The sequence below is a fragment of the Amblyraja radiata genome, chromosome 1 (genome assembly GCF_010909765.2).
Source record: "Amblyraja radiata isolate CabotCenter1 chromosome 1, sAmbRad1.1.pri, whole genome shotgun sequence".
In the NCBI taxonomy this organism is placed as follows: domain Eukaryota; kingdom Metazoa; phylum Chordata; class Chondrichthyes; order Rajiformes; family Rajidae; genus Amblyraja; species Amblyraja radiata.
Window position 1 is genome coordinate 48,566,900 of NC_045956.1, and position 14,574 is coordinate 48,581,473.

The window sequence follows — 14,574 nt, forward strand, 5'->3', positions numbered from 1 at the left end:
ATTTCTTTAATTCAGGCATCTGGGTCCATCTTCAATATATGCGCCAATGGTGGCTGCATATATGGCTTGGCATGACATTTTAAATGATGACATTTGTGTGTACACCTTTGGGTGTGGAATTACAATAAAGTAGGAAAAAAAAACTGCAGATGCTATAAATGCAAAATAAAAGCAGAAAATGTGGGACGCAGCATCAGTGTAGAACGAAATAGAACCAAAATAGAATAGTCATCGTTTTGGGTCAAGAACCCTTCATCGGTACTGGGCAGGTGAGAAATCGGGGCATGTTTTGAGTCGCAGCAGGGGGAGGGGGAGAGCTAAGAAGAATTGACTCTGAGAGAGTGCAGGCCAATGTTGTCATGGTTACAATTACAGAAAATAAGTAGTTAACTACAAGAGGAAAAAGGAAAAAAAAAACAGGAACATCCACATCTTTATAGATGCTCCATGTAGAGCTTAATTATGCATAATGTAGGGAGGGTAAATGAATTGCATAAATGAGCTTTGCTTTCAACAGGTTTCCAGAGATACATCAACAGTAAAATTTATCGCCATTGCTGTATAGTCAACAGATTAGAAACAGTCAAGGCCCTGCATTAATCCCTATGGCATTCTACTAAGCACTTCCCTCGACCCAGTTTTATTTCTCTGACTGGTGTGCTCAATTCGATTTTTACCCAGTTCCCGTGCTCATGCTCAGAACAATGAAAAGTGAAAGTTAAAGCTGAGAAATGTAACATTTAAAATACCTTCTTCTTTTGTTTCTGATTTCCAGGACCTGCATTAATTTGCTCTTTACTGATTTTAAATATCTTAACAAGCAATAGATGCAGAGTAAAATAATTTGTCTGCAAAATGGAAACCTCAATATCTCATCAAATCATAGGACAGTGCATGTAACTTTTTATCCAGCCTGTTCACAAAGATGTTATGCTAAACAAGCTGAACCATGAACAAAAGGGAAGAGATAAAACCATCATGCAGAATCCAGCACTAGAACAAAGTACAAATCAACACATGAATACTTGGATAAGATTTTATAATTTAGAGAAAATTCACCTGGAGCACCTACAAATTTTAAATTATAGCATGTTATATTATGATATCTAAAGTTGTTCAAACCTACAGTTATAGAGATTAAAAGATTTACAATGGTAGAGCTGATGCCTCACAGCGCCAGCGACCCAGGGTTGATCCTAACTACAGGTGCTATATATATGGTGTTTGTACGTTCTCCCTCTGACCCCATGGGTTTCCTCCAGATGCCCCAGATTCCTCCCACATCCCAAAGACGTGCAGGTTTGTTGGCTTCTGAATTGTCCCTAGTGTGTAGGGAGTGGGTGAATAATAGAGATAACATAGAACTAGTATGAATGGGCCATCAATGGTCAGTGCACTTGGTGGGCCTGTTTCCAACTAAACTAAACCAAACTAAAGCACACCACAAAAATATACTACATAGAAACATTGAAAATAGGTGCAGGAGTAGGCCATTTGGCCCTTCGAGCCAGCACCGCCATTCAATATGATCATGGCTGATCATCCAAAATCAGTACCCCGTTCCTGCTTTCTCCCCATATCCCTTGATTCCGTTAGCCCTAGAGTTATATCTAACTCTCTCTTGAAAACATCCAGTGAATTGGCCTCCACTGCCTTCTGTGGACTACCCTGGTGGATTTCAGCAGTTGATGATCTCAGATGGAATATTGATGCCAGGATCTGGTTGGGTTGGGGCACAGTAGTAAGAATAGGGTGGATTTGACGATGGACACACTTAATTTGGTAGCTCAACCCATGGTCAAATAAGATGTTGAGGCACGAAACATTGGTCAAAAGCCTGAGGCAATGCATACTTGATTTGAGGAATAATTCCCTACATCTCCATCACAAACTCATATGGGCCATGCTTCTCTATTTCACAGCTTAATAGAAAATTAGTGACTTGAGTTAGAGTTTGTACTATACCAGTTATCTACATTGCCACATCATTTAATGGTTTAGGTAATAAAATCTAATGCAATGAAGTACTCTGCTTATTTTATAGTGTTTCTAATCCACACTCATTGGCATTTAACCTTCAGTAGGAATTATGTATTTATTGTATATATACATACCAATGTCATTCATTGTTATATTTAGATTACCTATTAATACTCTGGTTTAATATTTTTAATTGGTTTGATGGAGTCACAGCAAAAATCAGTTACGAAATCGCTATTTATTCAACAGAATTTAGAGAAATGGATTTACATAATGTTGTGATATTCATTAGCAGTTTCACAAAAAACAAAGTGGTGTAGGAACAGCAGGTCAGGCAACATCTGGGGAAGGAATGGACTGGCAATGTTTCAGGTTGGGAACCTTCTTGACACTGATTGTAGTCGGGGGGAGAAAGCTGGTAAAGAGAGGGGGCAGGACAGAGTCTCGCAAGTGATAGGTAGATACAGATGAGGCGGGCTTGATTGGTAGATGAATGGAGTAAGTGTGAAAGGCTCGAGATGAAAAGGAGACAAAAGAGTATAGAAGAGTGGAATGTACAGCCGGAGGGAGAGGTGTGGGTGGAAGGGGAAAGGAGGATGAGGAAAGAGGAGTGATGAAAGGGAAAATATGGACGTGGATGGGGTTTGAGTGTATTCAGGGATCGGTTGAAGGTGAGGTAAGGAAATAACCTAGGGAGGTTAGTGAGTGAAATTGGTGTGGGGTGGGGCAGGGCACAGGGAAGAGAGAGAGTCTGGGGTGGTATCCCTTAAAATTGGAGAATTCAATGTTCATACCATTGCCAGGCAGAATATGAGGTGCTGTTCCTCCAGTTTGTGTATGGCCTCACTCTGGCAATGGAGGAAGCCAAGGACAGAAATGTAATTATGGGAATGGAAAGAAGAGTTAAAATAGCTAGCAACCGGGAGATCCTGCAGGCCTTGGCAGACCCAATGCAAGTGCTGGTTTCGTTTGAGGCAATTAGTTTTCAAAAATTGATTACCAATGGAGAAAACAATCTTGGCAAAGATCAACAATGATCTTCACACTGTGTTTTTGATTTTCTGTTTTTAGATTGAATTCTGTTTTTAATTTGTGTCTCTGTGATGTCTTTATTACTTGTTATATTCCGATTATATGTTATTCCGATTACTATGTAAGGTGTCCTTGAGATGTCTGAAAGGCGCCCATTAAATAAAATTTATTATTATTATTATTAACAATACTCATTTGGTTATTTTCATTAAGACATTTCACAACAGTCATTACAGATGTCATCGTGTTGGTGTGCATAATTTGGGATGTACCTACAGTATCAATGATCTCCTGTTGATTTCAGCTGAATGAGCTGCCAATTAAAAATAGATATTCAAAGGCTTCAAAGGTTTCAAAGCTCTTTTATTGTCACATGTACCAATTAAGGTACAGTGATTTGCGAATTACCATACAGCCATACTAAAAAAGCAACAAGTCACACAACTACATAAAAGTTAACATAAACATCCATCACAGCGGATTCCCCACATTCCCCACTGTGATGGAAGGCAATAAAGTCTAAAGTCGAAGCTCCCGCGTCGGGGCGATCGAAGCTCCTGTGACTTGGAGTTCCTGGAGTTGGTCTCTGACCAGAGACCGCGAGCTCCACGATGTTAAAGTCCGCAGGCCCCCACGGCAGAGCTCAGGGGTTGATCCCTGGCAAAGGGATCGCGGGGTCCACGATGGTAAGTCGCAAGTCGAGTAGAGAACATCAACAAAAGATCCACTGGATTATTTATAATGACTCTGGATTGTTTGGTAGACATTTGATAATAGTTGTGAGTTGCGGGTGGAATAACAGCATATCTGTTTCAATTCTTATATAGCAAGTTGTAGGCAGAAAATCATCTGGAACAATTTCTATTTCCAACACTTTTACGCAATAAATCCTCCAAGGATCTGTCCAAGTCCTTGTCACCTTCTCACCTATATGCTGTTATTTCTCTCTGAGAGGGTAGACCTCTGACAACACAGCAGATCTTGGTAATCTTCAGGAATGTCAGTCTATGATGACATTCATTGATTGTTTAATGTCAAAATTCTTTAATCAATTTGGACAGTTATTCCATTTCCACTATACTTGATCGGATTTTGCTGGCTTTACCTTGCACTGAACGTTATTCCTTATCATGTATCTATACAGCGTAAATGGCTCAATTGAATGAATGAATGTATCTTTATTGACCCATGTGACGTCACAGTGAAATTTTTTGCTTGCACACCCAAGGTATGCAAATAGACGCCACATAAAGGGCACGGGATACACAGAGTATCCCGTGGCAAGTCCTCCCTTGTTCTCCCCCCCTCCCTCACAGTGGTCCCCCCATGCCGGGTTAATTGTTCTTCCCCCTCCTTCACGGCGATCCACCCCCATGCTGTGTCCTCCTTTGTTCCTTCCCCCGGCAGCAACGTCCTCACTCCACTTGGTCAGTCTTCATCCATCGTTCAGTGGCATCATCGACCACCTCTCCACTATTGGTGCCAGGTCCTCTCTGGACGCCTCCTTGGCGCTGACCCAGGCCGCAGCCGTGGTCTCTGTCGACTCAGTCAGCCGTGGGCTCCGACCCGTGAGGCTCCGGTCTCAGCTTCTACGCGGGCTCCCCAATTGTAATCATGTATTGTCTTTCTGCTGACTGGTTAGCATGCAACAAAAAGCTTTTCACTGTCCCTCGGTACATGTGACAATAAACTAAACTGAAACTGAACTGAATTGCCAGAGTTTATGATCAAAAGTGTGTTATTCCTTGATGCCAACAGGTGAAATGAAATCCCTAAAAATCCCTGTTTAACATCAGATGTGGTAATTGCCTCCTGTATCCCTGAACTAACAATTAACCTGCATAGCTATGGAAATTTTTTCAGAAATATTCTGAAAAATTGAAATTGAATCATTGAAAAATTGAAATTGAATCATTGAATCATTGAAAATTTGAAATGGAATCATTGCCAAATTGAAAAAAAAATATGATCCTTCTTTAAGAAAATAATCTGTTAAAGTATTGATGTGAATGGATACATCTAACTAATAAAGGAGAATATAATATTTACAATGCACAGTTGCACAGCGGTAGAGTTTCTGCCTTTCAGCGCTTGCAGCACCAGTGACCCAGGTTCGATCCCGACTACGGGCGCTGTCTGTACGGAGTTTGTACGTTCTCCCCGTGACCTGCGTGGGTTTTCTCTGAGACCTTCGGTTTCCCCCCACACTCAAAAGACGTACAGATTTGTAGGTAAATTAGCTTGTTAAATGTACAAATTGTCCCTAGAGTGTGTAGGATAGTCTTAATGTGCAGGGATCACTGGTCCCGATGGGCCAAAGGGCCTGTTTCCGCACTGTATCTCTAAACTACACTAAATGCAAATTTTACTTTACAATACAGGAAATGGATTTACCTTCCTTCTCTATCAAACTAATCTCCATATTCAAACACCTGTCACATTTTGTTCCAGTTTATTGACATGAAATCATTTCTTAAAATGAAATAGATGACCTCTCCTTATATTTTGGAATGTGTTACCGGATGGGTCCTTTACATAGAAGCTCTGCTGATATCAGATGCAGTGCCGGAACTGCTGAACACTTCACCGTATTTAGTTACTGTCTTTATACGCAGTGACACATGAACAGGAAGAGACCTTTCAGTTCCTCAAACCAGTTCCATTCAGCACAGTCACAGTACCCTAATTCTATCCATCCTTCTTGTCATCTGTCCTTTTATACCCTTTTCTGACAGTAACAAGAACTATACGCAACCTGGCACCATATTGCACTAAATGTTATTTATTTTATCATATATCCTATACACTGTGGACGGCTCGATTGTCATCTTGCATTGTCCTTCCACTGACTGGTTAGCACTCGACGAAAGCTTTTCAATGTACCTCGGTACTCGTGACAATAAACTAAACTAAACTAAACTCAGCTCAACTAAACTAAATCTATCAAAGTCAGATTTTAAATTATTAATAGAGCTAGCAGGTGTTGCTTGTTGTAGGAGTGAGTCCCACATTTCTACCATCGTTTGCATGGTGATATTTTGTAGTAGGGTCTGTCTCTCCTTGTCCGAGAAACTCTCAACAGTGAAACAACAAAAGCTTTTTATCGATCCTGACCGGATGAAACCACTTTAATACCTGTTCCGATTATTATTTATTCTTTCTACTACACTTTAATGAACTGTCGATAAGAATCCTTGGATCTCAGACCATTGTTAGCTATCTTTTAAATAAGATTTATTTGCATTTGATGCACAGAACTTGAACTGATTTCTGTCTGCAACAACTATGTACACTTCATTTAACAACGTTCCCATCCCATACAGTTTCAGCATTACCTAATTGAGCCTGTGGTAAACTTGGATACATCCTAAATATTGTGTTATGGAGACACAAGATGCTGGAACCTTGAGCATAACAAAATGTGCCGGATCTGGACTAGTCTGAAGAAGGGTCTCGACCCGAAAAGTCACCCATTCCTTCTCTCCACAGATGCTGCCTGGCCCGCTGAGTGACTCCAGCTTTTTGTGTCTAATATAGTGAATAACTCAGGCCCCTGCACAAATCCTCTGGGATACTGTTAATTACTTGAAAAGGAGGACTGAATATCAATCTTGATACCATGAACAATAAAATGAAACTTAACCAAAGTAACCTTTTTGTTTGTCTCCAATGTTTAAATAGAAGAAAGGCAATTTATATGGTGAAAAACGTAAGATTCTTTGCAGGATCAATTTAAAATAAAACTCAGAAGGTGACGAGCATGACATGTGACAGGTGACGAGAGATGAAGAGCTTCACATTCCTGTAGCCCAGGTTCAATCCTGCCCTCTGGTTGTTGCTCGTTCTACCTCTGACTGCATTGGGTTTTCCCCTGAAGTTCCAGTTCCCTCCTATTTCCCAAAATCGGTAAATAGTTTTTAAATTATCCCTCGTGCTGGCAGTTTATAGAAACATCAGGGTGGATTTGATGAGCTTGAGGGAGAAAATAGGTTTCATAAAAATAAATGTGGGAATGTCTCTGAGGGCCAACATTAGCTCAGTGGGCCGAACAGTCTCTTTCAGTGTCAGTGTACAAAAAGAGATGAGCTATGCACTGACTGATTGGTAGGTTAATAGGCAACTGTAGATTACCCTTTGTGTAGGTGGGTGGCAGGAAAATGGGTGGCATGAGTAAATGTGTATATGAGAGAGAAAGGATTGTGGAAATTGTTGAAATTGCTCAGAAAACCAGCATTGCTGAACACCCCACTTTGTTATAATAAGGATATGATGCAGGCAGGCTGAAAGGTTTAGTGTTGCAGAAGTGCTTTGGAATAATCATGTCGATGAGGGTTTTAACAGTTGAAGCAAATTTGGAGACAGGAATTATTACAAAGTTGAAAATAGGCAATGGTGTTGATAAAAGACTTGGAACTAAACCTGGGACCACATGTGACATTGTGGTCGCAAACCGTCCAGTTCAGCATTGGACTGGTTCCGTTAAAAAGGTTTAATTAGTAGCTAGCAATGGGGACCAAAGACAATGACTTTGGTCTTTGTATTATTTAATTGGAGGAATTTTTTTCCCCGAGCCAGTGCAGAGATGTTAGATGAACAGGGACAATTCAGGGACGGTGAACAGGGTCAAGAGAGTTGGTGATGAGGTCGGGTTGTTTGTCCGTTGCTTACTATTGTATGCAACACAAGTACGAACCATTTCCTTCCATCTGTTACATTCCTGGCCATTCCTCCTCATTTGTTAATCGCAGAGAGCATTCCCACAGGCAGATCCCAGGAACTGTGAGCCAGCTCCTGATACAGACACAGCTTGCAGCTGCAATATCAAGTATTAGCAGTTTTAACCACTTTGGCATGATTGCTCCAAGCCTTCCTTCGGGTGCCAAGCATTACAGAGCAGTGATGGTGCTACTTTGCATGCCACATCAGTAGCTTTAATTGCCCTGAGGTGATTCTGGAGATTGTACCCCATGCTGGTGCCACTTTGGAGGAATCTTACAATTCATCTTCGCTCCCCTGTGAGTAATAATGCTGTGTGCAGAAACCAGAGATTAAGCTCTTCATACTTGGCTGCTTCTGCTCCCCTGATTTAATTGGCTATTTACATCAAGGGGAAATCTTGTCTACCTTTTAAACGCTGGCCTGAATTGGCGGAAAGATTACCGACAGTCTGAGGAAGATACCGGGCTCATTCTGCACCTGTCATTGAATGGTTGCTGCAGTTTGTCAGCATCTTGAAACAAAGCAGCATTCTAAAATCGAAGCACAATGAATAACTTCAAAAAGGAGCAAGGAGCTTTTCAAGATGAAAGTATTGTGAAGGGTATGCTTTGTTCTGTTTGATGGTCGGAGGGACAGAAATTGTGTATTCTGACTGTACAGATGGGACAAGCTGAAACCATGAGATTAGTGGCTGGAAAATACCTTAAAAGGCTCCGGTGTCCCTTTAGTTTTCTCGGTTGGCCATTGTGTGCGGAATGAAAGAAGAAAGGGTGAAGGTTTTACTCAGTGCAGTTAATAGGAATGCTGCTTCTCCAAAGAGTGGTAACAGCATATTACTTGGCTTTGCACAACAATAAAAAAACAAAATGAATTGATTAACAGGGCATATTGAGCAATTAAATACTGAGTATTTATTCACCAACATAGATAAACACACATTTGTTTAATAGTTTTTTCAGAACAAGCGGATAGTTACTGCCTTGAGGACTATGCTTTGAAGTTGTCGGTGTTGACCTGTATTGAAGAACTTGCATTTTGGTGAAAAGATATTTAATGTGAAAAATGCCCAGGATTACTTTGAGATACTGATTCATTTGGATGCAAAACACAGCAGTATTCCCAGAGATTTGTCACAGAAGACTATTGTGGTTAAATTATTCACCCTTCTCTATTCAGAGATGCAGACTGATTCAGCACCCAGACACAGACCATTCACAGACTAAGCTCAGTAAGAGGATAAGTAAATGGCATGCTTTTGATGAACAGCAGTAGAGCTGCAAATCAATATAATAAAAAATACAAAATAATAATTTAATTCAGCAGCAGCATAACACGATCATTAAATTTACTTAAATATCGATAGAAATGCTTCAACTATAAATTGTTTCTTGATGTACTTATAAACATGCTCTGTAAACGTTAACATGATCAATAACATTTGATACACTTCAACATACAACTACACTTCTATGTATCGTTACTAGCAAAAACTATAACCTTTCCACATATAACTAGTCATGAAGCTACACGACCCCTGTGATAAATTAATCGGTGTTTCAATTCTATTGCACAAATTTATTTATCACCACTCAAAGTTCATACTTTAAAAGATGCTATGTGAAGTCAGAATTGTATTGCTACAATAATCCAATGTTTTCATCGCATGATTGTTATTCAATGTGAGATGGAAACCAGTGCCGAGCAGCAAATAAAACAAGGCAGCATCATTATCCCTTCTTATCCCATTCTCTTTCTATTTATAAATGCTGATCTGCTATTTGCGCAGGCATATAGGGCAGTTGACCCAAGCTGACTGATGCTTCTTTAATTAAGCAGATACTCATCAATCAATCAATCAATCAATCATACAAATGCATTGATAATGACGCGACGAGTGAAGGAAAGGAACAGGAGGATTTAGTCAGAAGAGCACAGGGATATCTAAGGTTGAAAGATGTTATAGGTGAAAGGATTTCTGAATTAAGATAAGAATGTTAATGACAACATACTGGGAATAGCGTCTGAAGAATGTTCCCTGACCTGAACCATTGTCTCCATTCATACATCTTACATATGAGTGTACCCACATCCACCAGCCTCACAGGCAGCACATGCCAGATTTCACCCTCTGGATAAACAAATTCTTCCTCAAATCTCCTCAAATACTAGATGGTGTAGCTTTAAGCTGAGAGGGGCAAAGTTTAAAGGAGATGCATGCGGCAAGTTTTTGTTACACAGAGAGTGGTGTGTGCCTGCAAACGTGCTGCCAGGGATGGTGGTGGAGGCAGATACAGCAGCGTTTAGGACGGTTTTTAAGACACAGTAGCTACATGGATATGCAGGGAATGGAAGGATATGGAGATTAGTTTTAATTGGCAATATGTTCAGCACAGAAAATTCCTGTGCTATTTTGCTCTATGTTCTAAATCTCCACACAGTGTAACAAAGCGAATTGTGGACGTAGCCCAGACCATCACACAAACCAACCTCCCTTCTATTTATACCTCATGCTGCCTCATCAAGACCAGCAGCATAATCAAGGACGAGTCGCACCCTGGCCACTCTTTCGTCTCCCATCTCCCATCAGGGAAAAGGTACAGAAGTGTGTAAATGCACACCTCCAGATTCAGGGACAGTTTCTTCCCAGCAGTTATCAGGCAAATGAATCATCCTACTACAACCAGAGAGTAGTGCAGAACTACTATCTACCTCTTTGATGACCCTCGAATTATCCTTGATCAAACTTTGCCGGCTTTACCTTGCACTAAACATTCTTTCCCTATCATGTATCTATACCCTGTATACTGTATACACATTTTGGAAATGTCACCCATTCCTTCTCTCCAGAGATGCTGCCTGTCCCGCTGAGTTACTCCAGCTTTTTGTGTCTATCTTTGGTTTAAACCAGCATCTGCAATTCCTTCTTACACATCTATACACTGTAAATGGATCGATTGTAATCCTGTATTGTCTTTCTGCCGACTGGTTAGCACGCAACAAAAGCTTTTCACTGTACCTTGGTACACGTGACAATAAACTAAATTGATTAGGATTAGAATTGAGCACCAGTTCATACTGCAAGACCTCAGGGATTTCTTGACAAGTCCAAATAGATCTTCTAGCAAAAGCAGTAATAGTAATAGACAAAATCATAACTGTATTTTAGAATCATTATAAAAATGTAAATGCACTATATAGTCTGAAAGTAAACGTATGAATACATCCTTGATTGTTTTTGGACACAATGAACTGCAGATGTTGGTTTTCAAAAAAGGACACAAAATGCTGGAGTAACTCAGAGGATCGGGCAGCATCTCTGGAGAACATGGATGCATGACGTTTCGGATCTGAAGAAGGGTCTTGACCCAAAACGTCATTTATCCATAGAACAATACAGCACAACAATACAGCACAGACCCTTCGGCCCACAATGTCTGTGCCGAACATGATGCCAAGACCATCTCTTATCTACCTGCACATAATCCATATCCCTCCATCCCTCCATCCCTCCATGTCCATATGCCTACAAAAAGCTTAAATACCACTATTGTATCTGCCTCAATGATCAACCCTGCCAACGCGTTGCAGGCACTCATCACCTCTAAGTAAAAAAGCTCCCCCACACACCTCCTTTAAACTTTGCTCCTCTCACCTTAAAGCTATGCCCTCTAGTATTAGATTTTTGTTTCCATTCTGGGAAAATGCTTCTAACTGTCTGCCCTACCTATACCTCTCATAAATGTATACACTTGTCAGGTCTCCCCTCAACCTCTGCTTATCCAGAGAAAACAATCCAAGTCTGTGCAACCTCACCCTGTAGCTAATACCCACTAATCCGGGCAATATTCTGGTAAACCTCCTCTGCGCCTTTCCAAAGGCTCCACATCCTTCTTGTAATGGGGCGACCAGAACTGCACGCAATATTCCACGTGTGGTCTAACTGAAGTCCGATAAAGCTGCATCATAATATTCGCCAAAGATGCCGCCTGACCCGCTGAGTTACTCTAGCGCTTTGTGTACGATTCGTTTATTTTCCTCACTTCGCTTCAACTGTACCAAGCCGGTACCGATCCTGATAAACATCCGCAGATGTCACCTTTTATTGGATCTGTAAGATACCGTACGCTCCCTGCTTATCTGCCTACTATCTGCGTGGACGGCATTTGTTGCTGGACTGTTTCGGTGAAGAGCCTTTATGCGCCTCGCTCTACATCAATATAAATTGTCTAAAAACCCATAAACATACAGAGCTTCTTAGCACTTGTTCACGGAACACATAAGCAACCCCCTATCACAAGTCATACCGACTGAGTTAGCATGGACTTTCTAGTCCTCGAACATTGTAATTTACAGTTAGAATTAACGGGTTCTCTATCCATTCACACGGAATCAATTCATTATGCAATGAAATGAGTCTTGGGTTAAAATTCCACGTCAACGGTCCAGGCCCGAATATAACCAATTCTCCCACTTATTCGGGAATTGTAGCCAAATTAAATGAGCGAAATCCCCTGTTTGCTGTGGTTGTACATTCTCTCTCTGTCGCTTCTTGCAGCCGGCAGATAGATACACGCGTGCAGGACTTGTGTGGGTCGCTCGATAGATAGACAGTAACCGGGGAGGTCTTCGTGATAAATAGCCTTTCGCCCAAGTTCATCCCTGCTTTTTACTAAAGTTTATACCCCGAGTGTCTGATTCGTGGTCTTTTTGTTTGCTGGGGTACCCAGTCGCCACGGACAGAGGCTGGGATAGAGCCTCAAATATCGCATTAGCCCGGGCGGCAGGTGTTTGCCGGCGACTCTACATTCATGTCCACACAAGCGGCATCTCCCACTGAGAGCAGAGCAGGAGTGACCCGCGGCGTCCAGCAGCGTTTGCTTCCTCGGGACTGACACACACTTGGGCAAAGACGGGGTATCTGCCAGAGCCTAGTGCTCTGAATTACAAGCGTGAAGCAGCAGCCCCGAGGGAGCTTGTAGCTGACAGCTCGGACAGTGGGAAGTGTAGACATGGCCGGGACTCGCTCTGTGTCGCCGGACCCCAGGCAGCCGGCTGTTTGAAACCCGCTGTTCTTTAGTTACCCGTCATGGCACAGCACTCCTGACAAAGCGGAGAGAACCGCGTGGAACCGCGGGCGGAGGAGGAGATACATTGTGTACAGACACGGACAGATAGTGAGCGGGGCAGAGAAAGTCTCACTCTAGTGTTTGTCCCGTCCCTCCATCTCTGGGGCTTGCATGCTCGCCTCTCGCTGCATCCATCCTTCTGCTTGCCTTCTCTACATCTGTCCCCCCTCCACCCTCTTCCCCCTTTGTCTCCGTACTCAGTTTCTCCGTCCCTTTCTCCCTCGGTTGGATAACGGAAGGCACCGCAAATTGAAGGAGAGGGGGGGAGAGAGAAAGGTTATGGAGGGAGAGAGATGGGGAAAAGTGTGGGAGAGAAGAGAAATGGATGTATAAACACGGAGAACAGGGGTGGTGGGAGAGGGAGAGGCAGGCAATGGGGAAAGAGGGGTGAGGGGGATAAGTGGTCTGGGCAGCGCGAAGTGTTCAACTATTCTACGCAATGGTACCAGTCCGTCTCTTTGCATTTCCCTTGTTCTGTTTCCTCCACTTGGCACCTGCCTCTTTCAGCCTCTCCCTCCTCTTTCCTTGTTCCCCGTTTCCTTCTTTCACCCCCCCCCCCCCATTTCTTCCCCTTGCATCTCCGCGTCCTATCTCCAAGTCTCCCCTCTCCGCCTCCCTTCTCTCCCCTCCTCCCCATCCTTCTCCATTCTTTTGGTTTTCGTTCCTTTTCTTTCCTCTGGTCCCTTGCCACCTCCTTGACCCCCCCCCCCCTTTCCCCCCTTACACCTCACTCTCTCACCCCCCATTTGGACTGCACCCCTTCCCCCTCAAGTCCCTTACCGTATTTGCACTCGCCGTCGTGTGTTTTGTGGATCTTGCCCTCCTGTAGGTGGACTGATATCCAGCTGGCCAAGTGCAGGGCGCAGATGGTGGGGTAGGTGTTGGTGTCCGAGCCGCACACCGGGTAGTCGTGCTTGCAAACGCAGGCGCCGGTTCCCTCTTCATCCTCGCTCTCCTCCTTCTCCTCCTTCTCGTCCTTCTCCCTTTCCCCCTCCTCCCTCGGCCCGTCCGCCGAGGTCAGGCACACATAGCCCGGGGCGCAGCGGCCGTGCTTTAGCCCCTGGCCACCGCACCGCTCTCCCTGTACTCCCAAGCAGCGCTTACAGCAGCCGCACTCGTCTTCAGCCAGCAGTTCGGGCACTCTGCACAACACGGCCGGGCAAGAGGCGAGCTGGCAGTCTGAGCAACCAGTCTGCGCCCCGCTGCCCCAAATCACCCCGCCAAGCGCCAACACCAAGAGAGCAAACTGCATGTTCACGCCTCGCCGGGAGAGTGACCCGCTCTGGATCTCAGCCGCTGCTAAACTCTGTCCCACATCATTCATTATTCATAGGCTCCCCACCAGCCTGCGCTCTGCACATTGGCGAGGTTCGCATCCAACAATCCCACCCAGTAAATTCCCAGCCTGTGATTCACCGCCTTTCCCAAGGAACCAACACCTGAACTCCTCCACAGCGGCTGCCCGGCGTCCACTAACTTCGCCACTCACTCTCCCGGTAAAAAATTAAACCCACTCCCACCTCACTCCTCACTCCTCCCCCCCCCCCCCCCCCCCCCGTCAGCGGAGCGCCCACCTTGCCGGGGTGCGCGGTTTCTTAAGCAAGTTAACCACAATACATTAGGTGTGCCATAGGCTTTCTAGATTAAGAGGGGAATTTCGCACGGTACAGAGTTACATAGCATTGAAGCAGGTTCCTTGTCCCAAACTGTCCACGCT

General features: G+C 43.5%; 1 protein-coding gene across 1 annotated transcript in view; it reads right to left on the bottom strand.

Annotated features, from left to right (window-relative positions):
- The window catches only part of igfbpl1 (insulin like growth factor binding protein like 1), a 39,289-nt gene extending 24,947 nt beyond the window's left edge, over positions 1–14,342 (bottom strand). The window contains exon 1 of the mRNA XM_033021482.1: positions 13,638–14,342. Within this exon, the coding sequence (XP_032877373.1) occupies positions 13,638–14,181 (544 nt within the window). The 5' untranslated portion in view covers positions 14,182–14,342. The remainder of the gene's footprint in view (positions 1–13,637) is intronic.
- Between the last annotated feature and the right edge of the window lie 232 nt (positions 14,343–14,574).